Here is a 17705-nt window from a genome sequence, read left to right as displayed (position 1 = left end):
TATTATACATTCTGTGTAATTTTCTCAGAGCTGCTGCATCCAGTAATCAGGAAGTTCAGGGCAGTGCAATGGGAGGGTGGTGAAGTGGGACTGGGGAGGGCCTGCACAGAACCATGAAGTGCACGGCAACTCCAGAGCCATCAGCAGGCGAGCCAGTGAGGACAGAGTCCTAAGTCCAGAGGCAGTTGTTTCCGCGGAACTGGGTTGGGAGACCCTTGACGTCAGAGTTCAGACTCACAATGATCTGTGCAGCCTCTTTGAAAGAGCTATCCAATTAGTCCCATTCGCCCTGGTTTCCCCACTGCCCTGTAAATTTTTCCTTTTCGATTCCTTTTTGAAAGTTATTATTGAATCTGCTTCCATCACCCTTTCAGGCAGTGCATTCCAGATCATAACAACTCGCGGCTTAAAAAAGTGTCTCCTCATCTCCCCTCTGGTTCTTTTGCCAATTTCCTTAAATCTGTGTCCTCTCGGTATCGACCCTCCCACTAGTGGAAACAGTTTCTCCTTATTTACTCTGTCAAAACCCTTAATGATTTTGAACAAATGCTGTTCCCACGCAGATCCCTGCACTTGCTAAAGGAGAAGCCAGCAGCTAGGCCAGGGCAGAAGGAGGCAGCTACCTCTCTGGCGGCACCACATTAGTCACACCCATTCGGACCCTTGCAAGGACCGAAGTGGCAAGCACCGGGCAGGGGCCGGAAGCCAGACGATGAAGCTTCGGAACTGCGACCAGTGGCTCCAGGACTATCTAATGTCTCAGTGCTAGGAAGTAGGGGAGCACAAGAGGTCCCCTTGATGAACAGCAGCCTGTAATCAACACTCAGTCCTCCATAAGAAAGAGCACAAGCTAAGGCCTTGGAAGACACGGGCCATACACCGTCACTAAGGCGAAGCCAAACAATAGACACACATATACAAATCAGTAGTAGGGAAATAAAATGATGGGATGTGACTTGAATGTAGTCCAAAACTATTAGGGTTGCAGCAGATAGAAGGACAGGTGTGCATGGTAGTTAAGGTAATATATGGTGGTGCTCAAATGACCATTGTATTGTGAAGGGGGGCAGCTTAATTAGAAGAACTAACATTTATTTTGTGCCTCATCGCAGTCTCATAACATTGTAAAGTGCTTCACAATCAATAAATTACTTTTTGAAGTGCAGTCACCCGTTATGTTGACAAACACGGCTGCCAAGTTACACTCAGCATGGTACCCTGAACAGCAAATGAGATGGATGCCCGGTTACAACACTGGCATCTACCCGACAATGTGGAAAATTGCCCAGGTACATCCTGTCCACAAAAAGCAGGACAAATCCAATCCGGCCAATTACCGCCCCATCAGTCTACTCTCAATCATCAGCAAAGTGATGGAAGGTGTCGTCAACAGTGCTATCAAGCGGCACTTACTCACCAATAACCTGCTCACCGATGCTCAGTTTGGGTTCTGCCAGGACCACTCGGCTCCAGACCTCATTACAGCCTTGGTCCAAACATGGATAAAAGAGCTGAATTCCAGAGGTGAGGTGAGAGTGACTGCCCTCGACACCAAGGCAGCATTTGACAGAGTGTAGCACCAAGGAGCCCTAGTAAAATTGAAGTCAATGGGAATCAGGGGCAAAACTCTCCAGTGGCTGGAGTCATGCCTAGCACAAAGGAAGATGGTAGTGGTTGTTGGAGGCCAATCATCTCAGCCCCAGGACATTGCTGCAGGAGTTCCTCAGGGCAGTGTCCTCGGCCCAGCCATCTTCAGCTGCTTCATCAATGACCTTCCCTCCATCATAAGGTCAGAAATGGGGATGTTTTCTGATGATTGCACTGTGTTCAGTTCCATTCGCAAACCCTCAAATAATGAAGCAGTCCGTGCCCGCATGCAGCAAGACCTGGACAACATCCAGGCTTGGGCCCATAAGTGGCAAGTAACATTCGCGCCAGACAAGTAACAGGCAATGACCATCTCCAACAAGAGAGAGTCTATCCACCTCCCCTTGACTTTCAACGGCATTACCATTGCCGAATCCCCCACCATCAACATCCTGGGGGTCATCATTGACCACAAACTTATCTGGACCAGCCATATAAATACTGTGGCTACAAGAGCAGGTGAGAGGCTGGGTATTCTGCGGCGAGTGACTCACCTCCTGACTCCCTAAAGCCTTTCCACCATCTACAAGGCACAAGTCAGGAGTGTGATGGAATACTCCCCACTTGCCTGGATGAGCTTTATATTGTACTGTCCTAGCAACAGACTCTTAACACTCTATTTGCTTTCTCTATGGCTCCAATACTCAAGAAGCTCGACACCATCCAGGACAAAGTAGCCCGCTTGATTGGCACCCCATCCACCACCCTAAATATTCACTCTCTTCACCACCAGCGCACTGTGGCTGCAGTGTGTATCATCCACAGGATGCATTGCAGCAACTCGCCAAGGCTTCTTCGACAGCACCTCCCCAACCCACGACCTCTACCAACTAGGACAAGAGCAGCAGGCACATGGGAACAACACCACCTGCATGTTCCCCTCCAAGTCACACACCATCCTGACTTGGAAATATATCGCCGTTCCTTCATCGTCGCTGGGTCAAAATCCTGGAACTCCCTTCCTAACAGCACTGTGGGAGAACCTTCACCATACGGACTGCAGCGGTTCAAGAAGGCGGCTCACCACCACCTTCTCAAGGGCAATTATGGATGGGGAAATAAATGCTGGCCTCGCCAACGATGCCCACATCCCATGAACGAATAAAAAAGGTTCATCTATTATTGGCTCGGTCGGTGCAGGGAGGAATGTTGGCCAGGACATCGGGAGAACTCTCAGCTCTTCTTTATCAACGGCACACGATCTTTTACATCCATCTGAACGGGTAAATGGGGCCCCAGATAAAAGTCTCACCAGAAGATTGCAGAGCCGGAGAGGGACCCGGGGTTCATAGTAGATGAAACACTGAAGGTGCACAAGCAACGAAGTGAGGCCATAGAGAAAGCAAATAGAGTGTTAAGAGTCTGTTGCTAGGACAGTACAATATAAAACTAGGAATACTAAACTTAGATTTTAAAATAACTTAGTACAGCCGCATTTAGAGTGCTGTGTACTGTATTTAGAGCAAGCTCGAGCAACAGCACAACATCTTTCGATAAGGCACTTTCCAACCTTCTGGCCTCAACACTGAGTTCAACAACTTTAGATCATAACCACTGCTCCTATTTCCTCGGACAGCAGGTGCTGGTAATGGTTCTGTTGTATCCATTTACGCCTCCTCTAGACCCATCTTTGGTTTTATATTTCTCCACCCCCTCTTGCCTTGCACCATCATCCCTTTTGTCATTTAATCACTCCTGCCCTCCCCTATCACAGACCTTCCCTTTTGATCCCCCCCCCCCCAGTTTTCCCCGGCTCTGTACTTCCTTAAAAGCTGTTAATCACTAACATCTTCCAGTTCTGACTAAGGGTCATCGACCTGAAATGTTAACTCTGTTTCTCTCTCCACACCTGCTGAGTGTTGCCAGCATTTTCTGTTTTTATTTCAGATTTTCAGCAGCTGCAATATTTTGCTTTTGTTTTAGACAACTCACGTAATGGGAGAATATCAATTCCCTATTTGGCTTGGATAGGGAATTGGTTAGAAGGTAGGCAACAGAGAGTAGGGATAATGGGTATGTACTCAAATAGGCAGAATGTGACTAGTGGCGCTCCACGGATCTGTACTGAGGCCACGGCTTTTCACTATATTTATAAATGACTTGGATGAAGGAATAGAGAGCCGTATATCTAAGTTTGATGCGACACTACGTCAGGTGGCACAGTAAATAGTGTAGATGGCAGCAGAAAGCTGCAAAGGGACATTGATAGATTAGGTGAGTGGGCAAAACTGTGGCAGATGGAGGTTAATGTGGGAAAATGTGAGGTCATCCACTTTGGATCTAAGAAAGATAAATCAGAGTATTTTCCAAATGATGAGAAGCTAGGAACTGTGAATGTTCAGAGAGATTTATGGGTCTAAGTACAGAAATCACTAAAAGCTAGTGGACAGGTACAAAAAATAATTAAGAAGGCTAATGGAATGTTGGCCTTTATCTCAAGAGACCCCATTTAGAGTACTGCATTCAGTTCTCGGCACCGCACCTCAGGAAGGATATATTGGCTTTGGAGGGGGTGCAGCACAGATTCACCAGAAAGATACTGGATTTAAATTATGAAGACAGGTTGCATAGACTAGGCTTGTATTCCGTTGACTATAGGAGATTAAGGGGTGAACTAATTGGGGTATTTCAGATGATTAAGGGATTTGATAGGGTAGACAGAGAGAATCTATTTCCTCTGGTGGGAGAGTCCAGAAAAAGGGGGCATACCCTTAAAATTAGAGCTAGGCCGTTCAGGGGTGATGTCAGAAAGCATTTCTTCACACAAAGGGTAGTGGAAATCTGGAACTCTCTCTAAAAGCTGTTGAGGCTGGGGGGGTGTCAATTGAAAATTTCAAAATGAGATTGATAGATTTTTGTTAAGTAAGGGTGTTAAGGATTATGGGACCAAGGCAGATAGGTGAAGTTAAGATACAGATCAGCCATGATCTAATTAAATGGCGGAACAGGCTCGAGGGTGTGAATGGCCTTCTCCTGTTCCTATATTCCCAGTGAAGGTCCAAAGGAGGACAACACAGCAGTTTCTCAGTATCAGCCTAGATTACGTGCTTAATCCTATAATGGGGTTTGAACCCACAAACATCAGAAGTGAGAGTGCCACCACTGAGTCAAGCTGATTGTGTGTAAAGGTCCTTTCAATTAGTGACTGGAACACAAGTCTTCCAGACTGCAGGTCTCCCTCATCACTCTACTTCCTACTCATCCCGTCAAGACACCAGAGACAGGTGTAAGATACAGCTGAAGTTAACTATATCCGCTACTGTAAAGGCCAAAAGAGCTGTGAAAAATAGCAGTGTGGATAGGTGCAGTAATGACAGTAAGGTTTTATCAGCTATGCCAGAAGTCAGAAAGTGATTAAGGACTGCATAGGTCTTCTAAGAGATTCAGCCAGGCAGGTTAGGATCGAGGACCAAGATATGGCTGAGGTGCCAAGTGGATCCTTTACATTGGTGTTCACGACTGAAGATGATGCTAAGTTGCCAGTGTTGCTGGTGAGGGGTTGCTCCTGAAATTGCAAATGCAGTAATGGTTTTGGCTAAGAATAAGGGTCTTAAGTCTGATTGGGCTGCTGGAGCTGATGACATTCCCTAAAGGAAATACAGGACATATTATGCGAGGCATTGGTTCATATATTTAACAACTAATTGAGGTCAAGGGTCATTCCTGTGGATTGAAGGAAGGTCCAGGCTACAATATTTTAAGGGGGAGTAAACCAGACCCTGGGAATTATAGGCCAGTTTGCTTGACATTGGTGGTAGGGAAGATGCTAGAAGGCAATTATTAAAGATACGCTACATGATCGCGTGGGAGGGATCAGCAGTTAGTAGGGAATCCCATCAGGTCTTTAGGAAACGGAGGTCCTGTCTCATTAACCTGATTTAGTTCTTTGACTAGGCGACGAGGCTGGTGGATAATGGTAGCCCAGTTGATATAGTACATCTTGATTTCCAGAGAACCTTTGATAAAACGTTACACAGAACGTTGAATAAAGTCTCATTGCATAGGATTGGTGGGGAGATTTTAAGCCGAATAGCGAACTGATTGCATTCATATAGGCAGAGGTTCGTAATCAATGGAAGCAGTCCTGCTTGGGATCAAGTTACAGGTGGAGTCCCACAGGCATAAAAGTACATAGAATTACACAGAATTTACAGCACAGAAACAGGCCATTCGGCCCAACTGGTCTATGTCGGTGTTTATGCTCCACACGAGCCTCCATCCACCCTACTTCATCCAATCCTATCAGCATATCCTTCTATTCCTTTCTCCCTCGTATACTTATCTGGCATCCCCTTAAATGCATCTATGCTATTCGCCTCAATTACTCCATGTGGTAGCGAGTTCCACATTCTAACCACTCTCTGGGTAAAGAAGTTTTTCCTGAATTCCCTATTGGATTTATTAGTGACTATTTTATATTTATGGCCCCTAGTTCTGGTCTCCCCCACAAGTGGAAACATCTTCTCTACGTCCACTCTATAAACCTTTTCATAATTTTAAAGACCTCTATTAGGTCACCCCTCAGCCTTCACTTTTCTAAAGGAAAGAAACCCAGTCTTTCCTGATAGTTATAACCTCTCAGTTCTATTATCATTCTTGTAAATTTGTTTTGTACCTTCTCCAGTGCCTCTATATCCTTTTTGTAATATGAAGACCAGAACTGTTCACAGTACTCCAAGTGTGGTCTAACCAAGGCATCTGTGTGGGGTCCATGCTCTTCAATGTTAAACGATTTGGATGGCTGCATTGAATGAACTATTCTCAAGTTTCCAGATAATGCAAAAACATGTGCTGGAGTTAAGAACATCGATCAAATAACTAGAGTACAGGGTGATCTAGATACCTTGGGGAATGGGCCCTTGTGTGGTAGATGTTCTTTGATGTGGATAAATATGGTGCAATACATTTAGGTCCAGGTAATTCCAGGCAGGTGTATACAATGTAGGAGTATCCACTAAAGGTTACAGAGCAGGAGAGTGACCTGGCATTCTGACCACGGTTAGAGACCACCTGCAGACTAATGGAATAGAACCCTTTGCTGTTTATATAGACCATGTAGTTGGCATGGTGAGGGGCTATGGGCCATTTATGAGGCCCTTCACTTTTGTGAATTCTGCCACGAGGTAAAAGCTTGAGCTCTCTTGTTCTGTTGCCTTCTTTCCATAAAAGGGTTCTTCCCGGCAAACAAGGCTTCTGTGATTTGATTGATGCACCAGTGCACAGCAAATACCCCAGTGGCTGCGGGAAGGATGTGTTGGCAAAGACATTTAATGCTGTGGTGACCTTCATTGCACTGGACAGGGCTATCCCTGTGCTTGCCAAACTGGCTTGAGGAAGCAACATAATGCCCAGATGCTGATAGGATGTTTCCTGACATACATAGGTAGCTGTGCCTAGGTCACAGGAACAGGAGGAGGCCATTCAACCCCTTGAGCCTGTTCCACCATTCTATTAGATCATGGATGATCTGTATCTTGACTCCATTTACGTGCCTTGGTTCCATATCCCTTAATACCCTTGCCTAACAAAAATCTATCAATCTCGGTTTTGAAATTTTCAATTGACCCCCAGCCTCAACAGCTTTTGGGGGGGGGGGGGGGGGGGGGGGGGAAAGAGAGTGTTCCAGATTTCCACTACCCTTTGTGTGAAGAAGTGCTTCCTGACATCACCCCTGAAAGGCCTTGCTCTAATTTTAAGGTTATGCTCCCTTGTTCTGAACTCTCCCCCCAGAGGAAATAGTTTCTCTCTACCTACCCTATCAAAGGTCAGTAGAGGTGGCTCTCGGTGTAAGGGTGGGTGCATTTGTCTGCCTCTGGTTTAGCCGCGTCTGTCATTCTTGCCTCATCGAAAACTAGCAGTGCTAAAGGAGTTTCCATGCTAAGCTTGTATGGTTGCTGCAAATTAAATAGCAGTAAGACAGCTCTGTGAAAAGCAATTGCAAATGAAGAATCGGAGAGCAAAAAGCTGGCCCTAATTAGCAGCAGGAACCAATGCAATGAGGCTATTGCTCAGAAAGGGATCCTAAAAGAAAAAAAATAAACAAAAGTCCAACATACCTTTAAGATTCATATATTCAAACGTCAGAGGATCAAATCTGCAATGTGCCTGTTTTATATCAAAGAAAGAATTTGCATTTATATAGCGCCTTTCACAACCTCAGGATGTCCCAAAGCGCTTTACAGCCAATGAAGTACTTTAGAAGTGTAGTCACTGTTGTAATGTAGGAAACACTGTTGCTAATTTGCACACAGCAAGGTCCCACAAACAGCAATAAGATAATCTGTTTTGGTGATGTTGGTTGAGGGATTAATGTTGGCCAGGACACCACCGGGGAGAACTCCCCTGCTCTTCTTCGAATAGTGCCATGGGATCTTTTACATTCACCTGAATGGGCCTCAGTTTAACGTCTCATCCGAAAGACAGCACCTCCGACAGTGCAGCACTCAGCCACTGTTGTAATGTAGGAAACACGGCCGCCAATTTGCGCACAGCAAGGTCCCACAAACAATGTATCACTGAACGACAGCTGAAACGTATATGAGCAAGCAGTGCTGGGGACAAAAGACCTGCCCATACCCCTGAAACTGTACATGGCACTTATTACCACATTGGCATTTAATGAAGTATTTGTTCACTCTTTGCGAGGCTTCCAAACAATATATTTTTTGGCACTTTGGGAGTCGAGAGCAGTGTAAATCTGGTGCGCCCCATTCTCAGATCCACACTCCCACTGAACGGGACGCTGTCGGTACATTTATCGAGCTACAAACTTTGCTGGATGTTGCTGGTGGGAACCCTGCAGAACCCACTCATAAGCAGAACTAGACTGATTCGGGAAGCATTCTGTGGAGATTCTCTCAGCTGACGTCCTTGGAGTGTGGCGTCTTCATTGAAATGGATACAAGCTCTGATCGATGGGCCAGCCCTTCAACAACTGAGCTCTCTGAAAATAGTTAGTGCTTTAAAATAATTTGGAATAAACAAGTGGTTAAGTAATCTAAGCTGAAACTATTTACTCCTAGTTAACTGTCTCCCTATAGGACAGCAGTTTCCTGGAAGTACTCGTGAAATATTTCTGCACTGGGTAACCAGATCCAACTGTATATCACAAAATGCACAAAGAAAGACTACCTCCCTTGTAGGGTCTTCATTCTTCTCATGAGCATCCTCCTGGAGTCGACCAGCGCTGCCCCACATTTTCTGGGGAGGAAGAAAAATCACAAAGGGACAACCTCCCTTAAGATGTTGAGATGTTTTGTGACATTACAACACCAGAGGTGTCCCAACCTGGCCTGACCCCATGCAGTATGTGAGGCCCTGTTTTTGCCCCAAGTTATTGCCTGAAAAAAGGCAGCATATTAATTATTTGCACTCCCTGGAAGGCTCGAGGGGTCAGACAGGTGTGTGGAGGGCGTTCACTAAAAGGATGACGACGGCGCTACAAGGTTGCTAACCTTTCTTTCACAGATCGCATCCTCCACAGACCACTGTGGACTGACCAAGTCATGAGGAGGAGGGAGGGCAGTCCTTGCAGGAAACCAGAAACCCAGATGACACGTTGACACTCAAGGGCACCGCGAGGGCGGAAAGGTTAATGTGGGGATGCCTCTGACATCAAAGTGCCGCAAAATGCCTTTAAAGGACGATCATCCCGTTATGTAATTTCCCACAGGGATTTGGTGCGATACCAGCAGTCTGCGAAGGATGCAACCTGTTACTCACTTTCGGAAAAATTCTGCAAAAGGATTGTGTGAGTCTCTTGTTTTTTTTGTACAGTGACGTGACAGAATTCAAAAGTGTGTGGGTTTAAGAACCGATGCACTGGTGGAATCTCTGCTACCTGTGGCTTTCCTGGAGTTTATCAGTCAGTTCTTGGATTTTGTTGTAACACTGGACCTGGTGCTTCAGATTGTCAATCTCGCATCGCAGCTGTTGGTTGTGGCTCTGCAGCTCTAGGTATGCAAAAAGCAGAAATGAGTTTCGGAAAAATAACGCAAGCCTTTGCCACAAGAGAACCTAGAAATAGATTAGCTGTGCAGCTTGTGCTATGGAAAGAACTCGCATTTATATAGCGCCTTTCACATCCTCAGAACGTCCCAAGGCGACTTACAGGCAATGAAGCACTTTTGAAATGCAGTCGCTATCATTATGTAAGCAAATGTGGCAGCCAATTTGCGTACAGCAGATTTCTTGAACTGAAATGGGGTAAGTGACCAATTAATCTGTTTTAGTGGTGTTGGTTGAGGGATAAATATTGGCTAGAACACTGGGGAGAACTCCCCTGCTCTTCTTCGAATAGTGTCACTGGAACAGGCCAATGAGTTGTCAGGTTAACATCTCACCTGAAAGGTGGCACCTCCGACAGTGCAGCATTCTCTCAGTACTACACTGGGAGTGCCAGCCTGGATTATGTGCAGAAGTCCTGGAGTGGGGCTTGAACCCACGACCTTCTGACTCAGAAACGGGGATGTTATCAACTGACCGTGAAAGCAGCCAGAATACGCCTAGGCTGGGAAAGTGGTTGCAGGTGCCTTGGGCCCTCCAGTCCTGTAGACAAGAAGTGGGCCTTTGCCAGTGATGTCTAGCGCTGGGACAGACTGGGGGGCAGGAGGCATTTAACATAATGGATTTTAAAAATATTTATCATTGGGAACTTAATGTCATTATTTCGATCGTCTGTGGTCTGAAATATAAAGATTATAAATGGTTTCTCTAGTCGTTGAAGAACCTCCAATATCACAGAATCACAGAATGGTTACAGCACGGAAGGAGGCCATCTGGCCCATCGAGTCCGTGCCGGCTCTATGCAAGAGCAATCCAGCTAGTCCCCCTTCCCCGCCCTATCCCCGTAGCCCTGCAAACTTTTTCCCTTCAAGTACTTATCCAGTTCCCTTTTGAAGGCCATAACTGAATCTGCCTCCACCACCCCCTCGGGCAGTGCATTCCAGATCCTAGCCACTCGCTGTGTGAAAACGTTTTTCCTCAAATCACCTTTGGTTCGTTTGCCAATCACCTTCAATCTATGTCCTCTGGTTCTTGACTCTTCTGCCAATGGGAACAGTTTCTCTCTATCTACTCTGTCTAGACCCATCATGATTTTGAATACCTCTATCAAATCTCCTCGCAACTGTCTCTGTTCCAAGGAGAACAACCCCAGCTTCTCCAGTCTATCAACATAACTAAAGTCCCTCATCCCTGGAATCATTCCAGTAAATCTCTTCTGCACCCTCTCTAAGGCCTTCACAACTTACCTAGAGTGCGGTGCCCAGAACTGGACACAATACTCCAGTTGTGGCCGAACCAGTGTTTTATAAAGGTTCATCATGACTTCCATACTTTTGTACTCTATGCCTCTATTTATAAAGCCCAGGATCCCGTATGCTTTTTTAACCGCTTTCTCAACCTGCCCTGCCACCTTCAATGATTTGTGCATAAATACCCCCAGATGTCTCTGTTCCTGTACCCCTTTTAGAGTTGTGCCCTCTAGTTTATATTGTCTCTCCTCGTTCTTCCTACTGAAATGTATCACTTCGCATTTTTCTGCGATAAATTTCATCTGCCACGTGTCCGCCCATGCCACCAGCCTGTCTATATCCTCTTGAAGTCTATCACTATCCTCCTCACTGTTTACTACCCTTCCAGGTTTTGTGTCATCTGCAAATTTGGAAATTGTGCCCTGTACACACAAGTCCAAGTTATTAATATATATCAAGAAAAGCAGTGGTCCCAGCACCGATCCCTGGGGAACACCACTGTACACCTCACTTCAGTCCGAAAAACAACCGTTCACCACTACTCCCTCTTTCCTGTCTCTTAGCCAATTCTGTATCCATGTTGCTACTGCCCCCATATTCCACGGGCCGCAATCTTGATGATAAGCCTACCGTGTGGCACTTTATCAAACATCTTTTGAAAGTCCATATACACCACATCAACTGCATCACCCTCATATACCCTCTCTGTTATCTCATCAAAAAACTCTTATCAGGTTGGTTAAATACAATTTGCCTTTAACAAATCCAAGCTGGCTTTCTCTAAGCAATCCCCACTGTTAATTCTGTCCCGGATTATCGTTTCCAAATGTTTCCCCACCACTGGGGTTAAACTGACTGGCCTATAGTTGCTGGGTTTATCCTTACACCCTTTTTTGAACAAGGGTGTAACATTTGCAGTTCTCCAGTCTTCTGGCACCACCCCGTATCTACGGATGTTTGGAAGATTATGGCCAGTACCTCCACAATTTCCACCCTTACTTCCCTCAGCAACCTAGGATGCATCCCATCCGGACCAGGTGGCTTATCTACTTTAAGTACAGCTAGCCTTTCTAGTACCTCTTCTTTATCAATTTTTAGCCCATCCAGTATCTCAACTATATCTTCCTTTACTGAGACTCTGGCAGCATCTTCTTCCTTGGTAAAGATAGATGCAAAGTACTCATTTAGTACCTCGGCCATCCCCTCTGCCTCCATGACTAGATCTCTTTTATGGTTCCTAATCGGCCCCACCCCTCCTCTTACTATCCGTTTACTGTTTACATGCCTGTAGAAGACTTTTGGATTCCCTTTTATGTTAGCCGCCAGTCTATTCTCATACTCTCTCTTTGCCCCTCTTATTTCCTTTTGCACTTCCCCTCTGAACTTTCTATATTCTGCCTGGTTCTCACTTGTGTTATCAACCTGACATCTGTCATACGCCCCTCTTTTCCATTTCATCTTACTCACTATCTCTTTTGTCATCCAGGGAACTCTGGCTTTAGTTGCCCTACCTTTCTGTCTTGTGGGAATGTACCTACACAGTACCTGAACCATCTCCTCTTTAAAGGCCGCCCACTGTTCCATTACAGTTTTGCCTGCCAATCTTTGATTCCAATTTACCCGGGCTAGATCTGTTCTCATCCCATTGAAATTGGCCCCCCCTCCAATTGAGTATTTTTACTTTAGAGTGGTCCGTGTCCTTTTTCATAGCTATTCTAAACCTTATGATACTATGATCGCTGCTCCCTAAATGCTCTCCCACTGACACTTGCTCCACTTGGCCCACCTCATTCCCTAGAACCAAGTCCAGCAATGCCTCCTTCCTCATTGGGCCGGAAACATATTGATTAAGAAAGTTATCCTGAACATATTTCTAAAATTCCTCCCCCTCTTTGCCCCTTATATTATTATTGTTATCCCAGTCTATATTAGGATAGTTGAAATCCCCCGTTATCATTACTCTATAGCTTTTGCACCTCTGTAATTTCCCTGCAAATTTGCACCTCTATATCCTTCCCACTAGTTGGTGGCCTATAGAATACACCCAGAAGTGTAATAGCACCTCTTTTATTTTGTAACTAAATAGATTCTGTCCTTGATCCCTCCAGGACATCCTCTCTCTCCAGTACTGCAATATTCTCCTTAATCAATACTGCCACCCCACTTCTCTTTCCTTCCCTATCTTTCCTGAACACCTTGTATCCAGGAATATTTAGTACCCAATCCTGCCCTTTTTTGAGCCAGTTCTCCGTTATCGCCACAACATTGTATTCCCATGTGGCTATTTGTGCCTGTAGCTCACCAACCTTGTTTATCACACTTCATGCGTTTACACACATGCACTGCAAACCAGTCTTAGACTTTCTTGTACTCTCTCTTAGTCTGATCCCATCTAATACTGTAATATTACTTGCTCTAGTGCTATCTTTCTCTCCTGATCTTTTGTGCCCCTTGTTTCTCCTTTCCAATGCTGTATCCTGATGCCCATCCCCCTGGCAAATTAGTTTAAAAACCCCCCACAGCACTAGCGAACCTCCCCGCGAGCACATTGGTCCCAGCTCCATCGAGGTGCAATCCATCCGGCCTGTACAGGTCCCACCTTCCGCAGAACTGGTCCCAATGCCCCAGGAATCTAAAGCCCTCCCTCCTGCACCTTCTCTTCAGCCACGCAATCATCTCTCTATCCTCCTATTTCTATACTCACTAACGCATGGCACCGGGAGTAATCCGGAGATTACTACCTTTGATGTCCTGCTTGTTAACCTCATTCCTAACTCCTTAAAATCTGCTTGCAGGACCTCATCCCTCTTTCCACCTATGTCGTTGGCATTGATATGGACCATGACCTCTGGCTGTTCACCCTCCCCACTCCAGAATGTTCTGCAGCCGCTCAGTGACATCCTTGACCCACGCACCTAGGGAAGCAACTACCATCCTGGAATCATGTCTGCGGCTGCAGAAACGCCCGTCTGCTCCCCTAACTATAGAATCCCCTATCACAATTGCTCTCCTGATCTTTCTCCACCCCCCCCACCCCCCCACAAAAAGCTGAGCCACCTATGGTGCTGTGGTCTTGGCTCTGGCTGCATTCCTCAGGGGAACCCTCTCCCTCACCAGTATTCAGAACTGAATGCTGGTTAGAGTGCGAGATGCACTCAGGGGACTCCTGCACTACCTGCTTGGTCCTCCTTGTCTGTCTGGCAGTCACCCAATTCCTCTCTGCCTGCACCCTCTTAAGCTGCGGGGTGACCACTTGAATCCACTGATAAATAGAAATAGTTTCCTAGTCCCCACAAGCTTGTGTTAATAAATGGGCTGCAATGGATGAATTCCTTTCCCAACCCAAGGGCGCTGCAGGTTAGGGTTCGGACACTGCAATTTGCAAACTGGTTAGCTTTTAATCATAAAACCAGCTTTCTCTTTCAAAATACACATGATTTCACGAAGTCTAAACAATGAAATTGCACTGTAACGAACTGAATTCATAAAAGGTCCATTCATGAGAACTCACCTTCAACTTGTTGGTTTGTGGAATTGGACGTATTATGTGCTTTTTGTTCTAGTTTTATCAGAAGGTTCTGTAAATGATTTTTCTCATCCACAGTTTGACCTAAATGATCCTTCAACATTTCCTGTTAGAGCAGAATCAGAGTCAATCAGAATTCGCGGAAAAGTTAGAGGAATTAAAGCAAAGGGGGAAAAAAAAACAAGCATTTACTTTTACAATTACTCCCCAGAATGTCACTGCACTGTATTTGCGAGTAGTTATCTGCTGATAAATTGAGCTGTATGAGATACATAAAAAAACAGAGACAGCAATCATCATTTCTGACATTGTCAGGCTGACCTACCCGACCACAGGAAGATTCAAACTGTTTGCCAATACAAGGTGACAGGACAAGCCCAAGTATTCTGCCCAATGCTGCTACTATTGAGGTCAGTTCCACTTCTCATTCGCTGCCTTGGGGCCTGCTCTTCACTCTCTTACAAGTTAAACAAAAACCCACAAAGAATTCTTAACATTCTCAAGGATTTTGTTACACTTCTTTCGCCAGTTATACAGTCAATGCATTTCCACACACACCTGGGGACCCCCTGTTCTAGCTTCTGAAAGACAAATGTCAGCTACCCCAAAGGAAATAAAGCTATCATTGTAGAACAATTTTATTAGTTATACTGCAACAACAACTTGCATTTATATAGCACCTGTAACGTAGTAAAATGTCCCAAGGCGCCTCACAGGAGGGTAATCGGAGAAAAATTGACACCGAGTCAAAGGAGGAGATATTCGGACAGGTGACCAAAATCTTGGTTTTAAGGAGCGTCTTAAAGGAAGCGAGGTGGGGAGAGAGGGGTGGAATTCCAGAGCTTATGGCCTAGGCAGCTGAAGGCATGGCCGCCAATGGTGGAGCGAAGGGAGTGGGGGATGCACAAGAGGCTAGAGTTGGAGGAATGCAGAGTTCTTGGAGAGTTGTCGGACTGGAGGAGGTTACAGAGATAGGGAGGGGCGAGACCATGGAGGGATTTGAACACAAGGATGAGAATTTTAAAATCAAGGCGCTGGAGGGCCGGGAGCCAATGTGGGTCAGCGAGCACAGGGGTGATGGGTGAACGGGACTTGGTGTGTGTTAGCATATGGACAACAGAGTTTTGGATGAGCTGAAGTTTATGGAGGGTGAAGATGGGAGACCAACCAGGAGTGTACTGGAATAGTGGAGTCTGGAGGTAAAGGTAACTAGAGCATGGATGAGGCAGCAGATGGGCTGAGGCAGAGGCGGAGACGGGAAACATTATGAAGGTGGACGTATGCGATCTTGGTGGTGGAGAAGATATAGGGTCGAAAGCTCAGCTCGGGGTCAAATAGGACGTCAAGGTTGCAAAGAGTCTGGTTCAACTTGAGTCAGTGGCCAGGGAGGGGGCTGGAAACGTTGGTGAGGGAACCGAAGACGACGGCTTTGGTCATCCCAATGTTTAATTTGTGACAGACACTGTTTTTATTAATACATTTCCTTCCTGTTGTCCCCTACTATTTCAGATCTCCTCTTGCACCTGGTTGTATCTCACTAGAGGTAAATCTAATGATTGCTCCACAGTATGATCCGGGAATCAGTGCTTGAAATCAGCTTGGATTGCCTGAGCCACAAATGGTTAGCAACAGTTGCAACTTTTTTTCCAGTTCGGGCTCCCGCAAATCAACATCCAGGCTGCTCAACAGCTAATGCCCGTAAGCTGCCCCTGAATGCAACTGTAACCCATCTGTTTGAAGCCGTTGCCTACGTGAGGAGCTAAAAGGGTTAAATTATGAGGACAGGTTGCATAGACTTGCTTTGTATTCCCTCGAGCATAGGAGATTAAGAGGTGATCTAATTGAGGTGTTTAAGATGATTAAAGGATTTGATAGGGTAGATAGAGAGAAACTATTTCCTCTGGTGGGAGAGTCCAGAACAAGGAGGCATAATCTTAAAATCAGAGCTAGGCCGTTCAGGGGTGATGTCAGGAAGCATTTCTTCACACAAAGAGTAGTGGAAATCTGGAACTCTCTCCCCCAAAAAGCTGGGGGTCAACTGAAAATTCCAAAACTGAGATTGATAGATTTTTGTTAGGTAAGGGTATTAAGGATTATGGATCCAGGGCGGTTAGATGGGGTTAAGACACAGATCAGCCATGATCTAATTGAATGGCAGAACAGGCTTGAGGGGCTGAATGGCCTACTCCTGTTCCCAAGACCCCGCCCCCCCAAATGGACCATCTCAACAGGAAGGAAATTCAATAATAAAAATAGCATTGTCCAAAAGCTCAAGATCTTAACTTCAATTTTTAAAAATTACATAGCTGGGAGAGTAGCTCCAGTTAAAACGATTCCCCTCTACATGATCTGCCTTTCACAGATGTTTTATAGGGTGAATTAATGAATGGCCAAGTCTTACCACATCCCTTTCAGCTTCAGTTAGCTGCACTGACATTCTTTGGAGTTCCTCAGTGTACTGCTGCTGCTGCTGACAAAGACAGGCTTCCAAAGAATCATTCTTTGCTTTTAAATGGTTTAATCCTTCTTGATGCTTCATGATTTCTTGGTTTTCGAGTGCCACTTCCTGCTGGATGTCACATATCATTTTTCTCGCCTGATCTATTTAAACAAAAAAAGTGAAAGTGGCAGTAATTCATGTTACTAAATACTCTGTTTTCCATCTATCATAGAGCACAATGTAAAAGCACAATTTATTTTTGCTAATCCTATGTAAAAAAAAAAGAGAGCCTTTGACTGGATGAACAAAAATTTTCCTCCAATTAAATATTGGGAATACAGAAGCCATTGCCTTCAGTCCCCACCACAAACTCCGTTCCCTGGCCACTGATTCCATCCCTCTCCCTGGCCACTGTCTGAGGCTGAACCAGACCATCCACAACCTTGGTGTTTTTAACCGAGATGAGCTTCAGACCACATATCCGCTCCATCACCAAGACCGCCTGCTTCCACCTCTGTAACATCACCTGTCTCCGCCTTTGCATCAGCTCATCTGCTGCTGAAACCCTCATCCATGCCTTTGTTACCTCCAGACTTGACTATTCCAATGCTCTCCTGGTCAGCCTCCCATAAGAAATAGGAGCAGGAGTAGACCATACGGCCCCTCAAGCCTGCACCGTCATTCAATAAGATCATGGCTGACCTTCGAACCTCCATAAACTTGAGCTCATCCAAAACTCTGCTGCCTGTATATCCTAACTCGCACCAAGTCCCGTTCACCCATCACCCCTGTGCTCGCTGACCTACATTGATTCCCGGTCTGGGAACACCTCGATTTT

At 45.6% G+C, this 17705-nt stretch overlaps 1 protein-coding gene across 1 annotated transcript in view; it reads right to left on the bottom strand.

Annotated features, from left to right (window-relative positions):
* The window catches only part of cep72 (centrosomal protein 72), a 157182-nt gene that overhangs the window by 10936 nt on the left and 128541 nt on the right, over positions 1–17705 (bottom strand). The window contains exons 11-13 of the mRNA XM_068000553.1: positions 16829–17028; positions 14413–14533; positions 9488–9599 (exon numbers count right to left, since the gene is read on the bottom strand). Of these exons, the coding sequence (XP_067856654.1) occupies positions 9488–9599; positions 14413–14533; positions 16829–17028 (433 nt within the window). The remainder of the gene's footprint in view (positions 1–9487; positions 9600–14412; positions 14534–16828; positions 17029–17705) is intronic.

This window comes from Heptranchias perlo, chromosome 2 (genome assembly GCF_035084215.1).
Source record: "Heptranchias perlo isolate sHepPer1 chromosome 2, sHepPer1.hap1, whole genome shotgun sequence".
NCBI classification, from domain to species: domain Eukaryota; kingdom Metazoa; phylum Chordata; class Chondrichthyes; order Hexanchiformes; family Hexanchidae; genus Heptranchias; species Heptranchias perlo.
The sequence above is the reverse complement of the archived record's forward strand: the minus strand, read 5'-3'. Positions and strand labels throughout refer to the sequence as shown.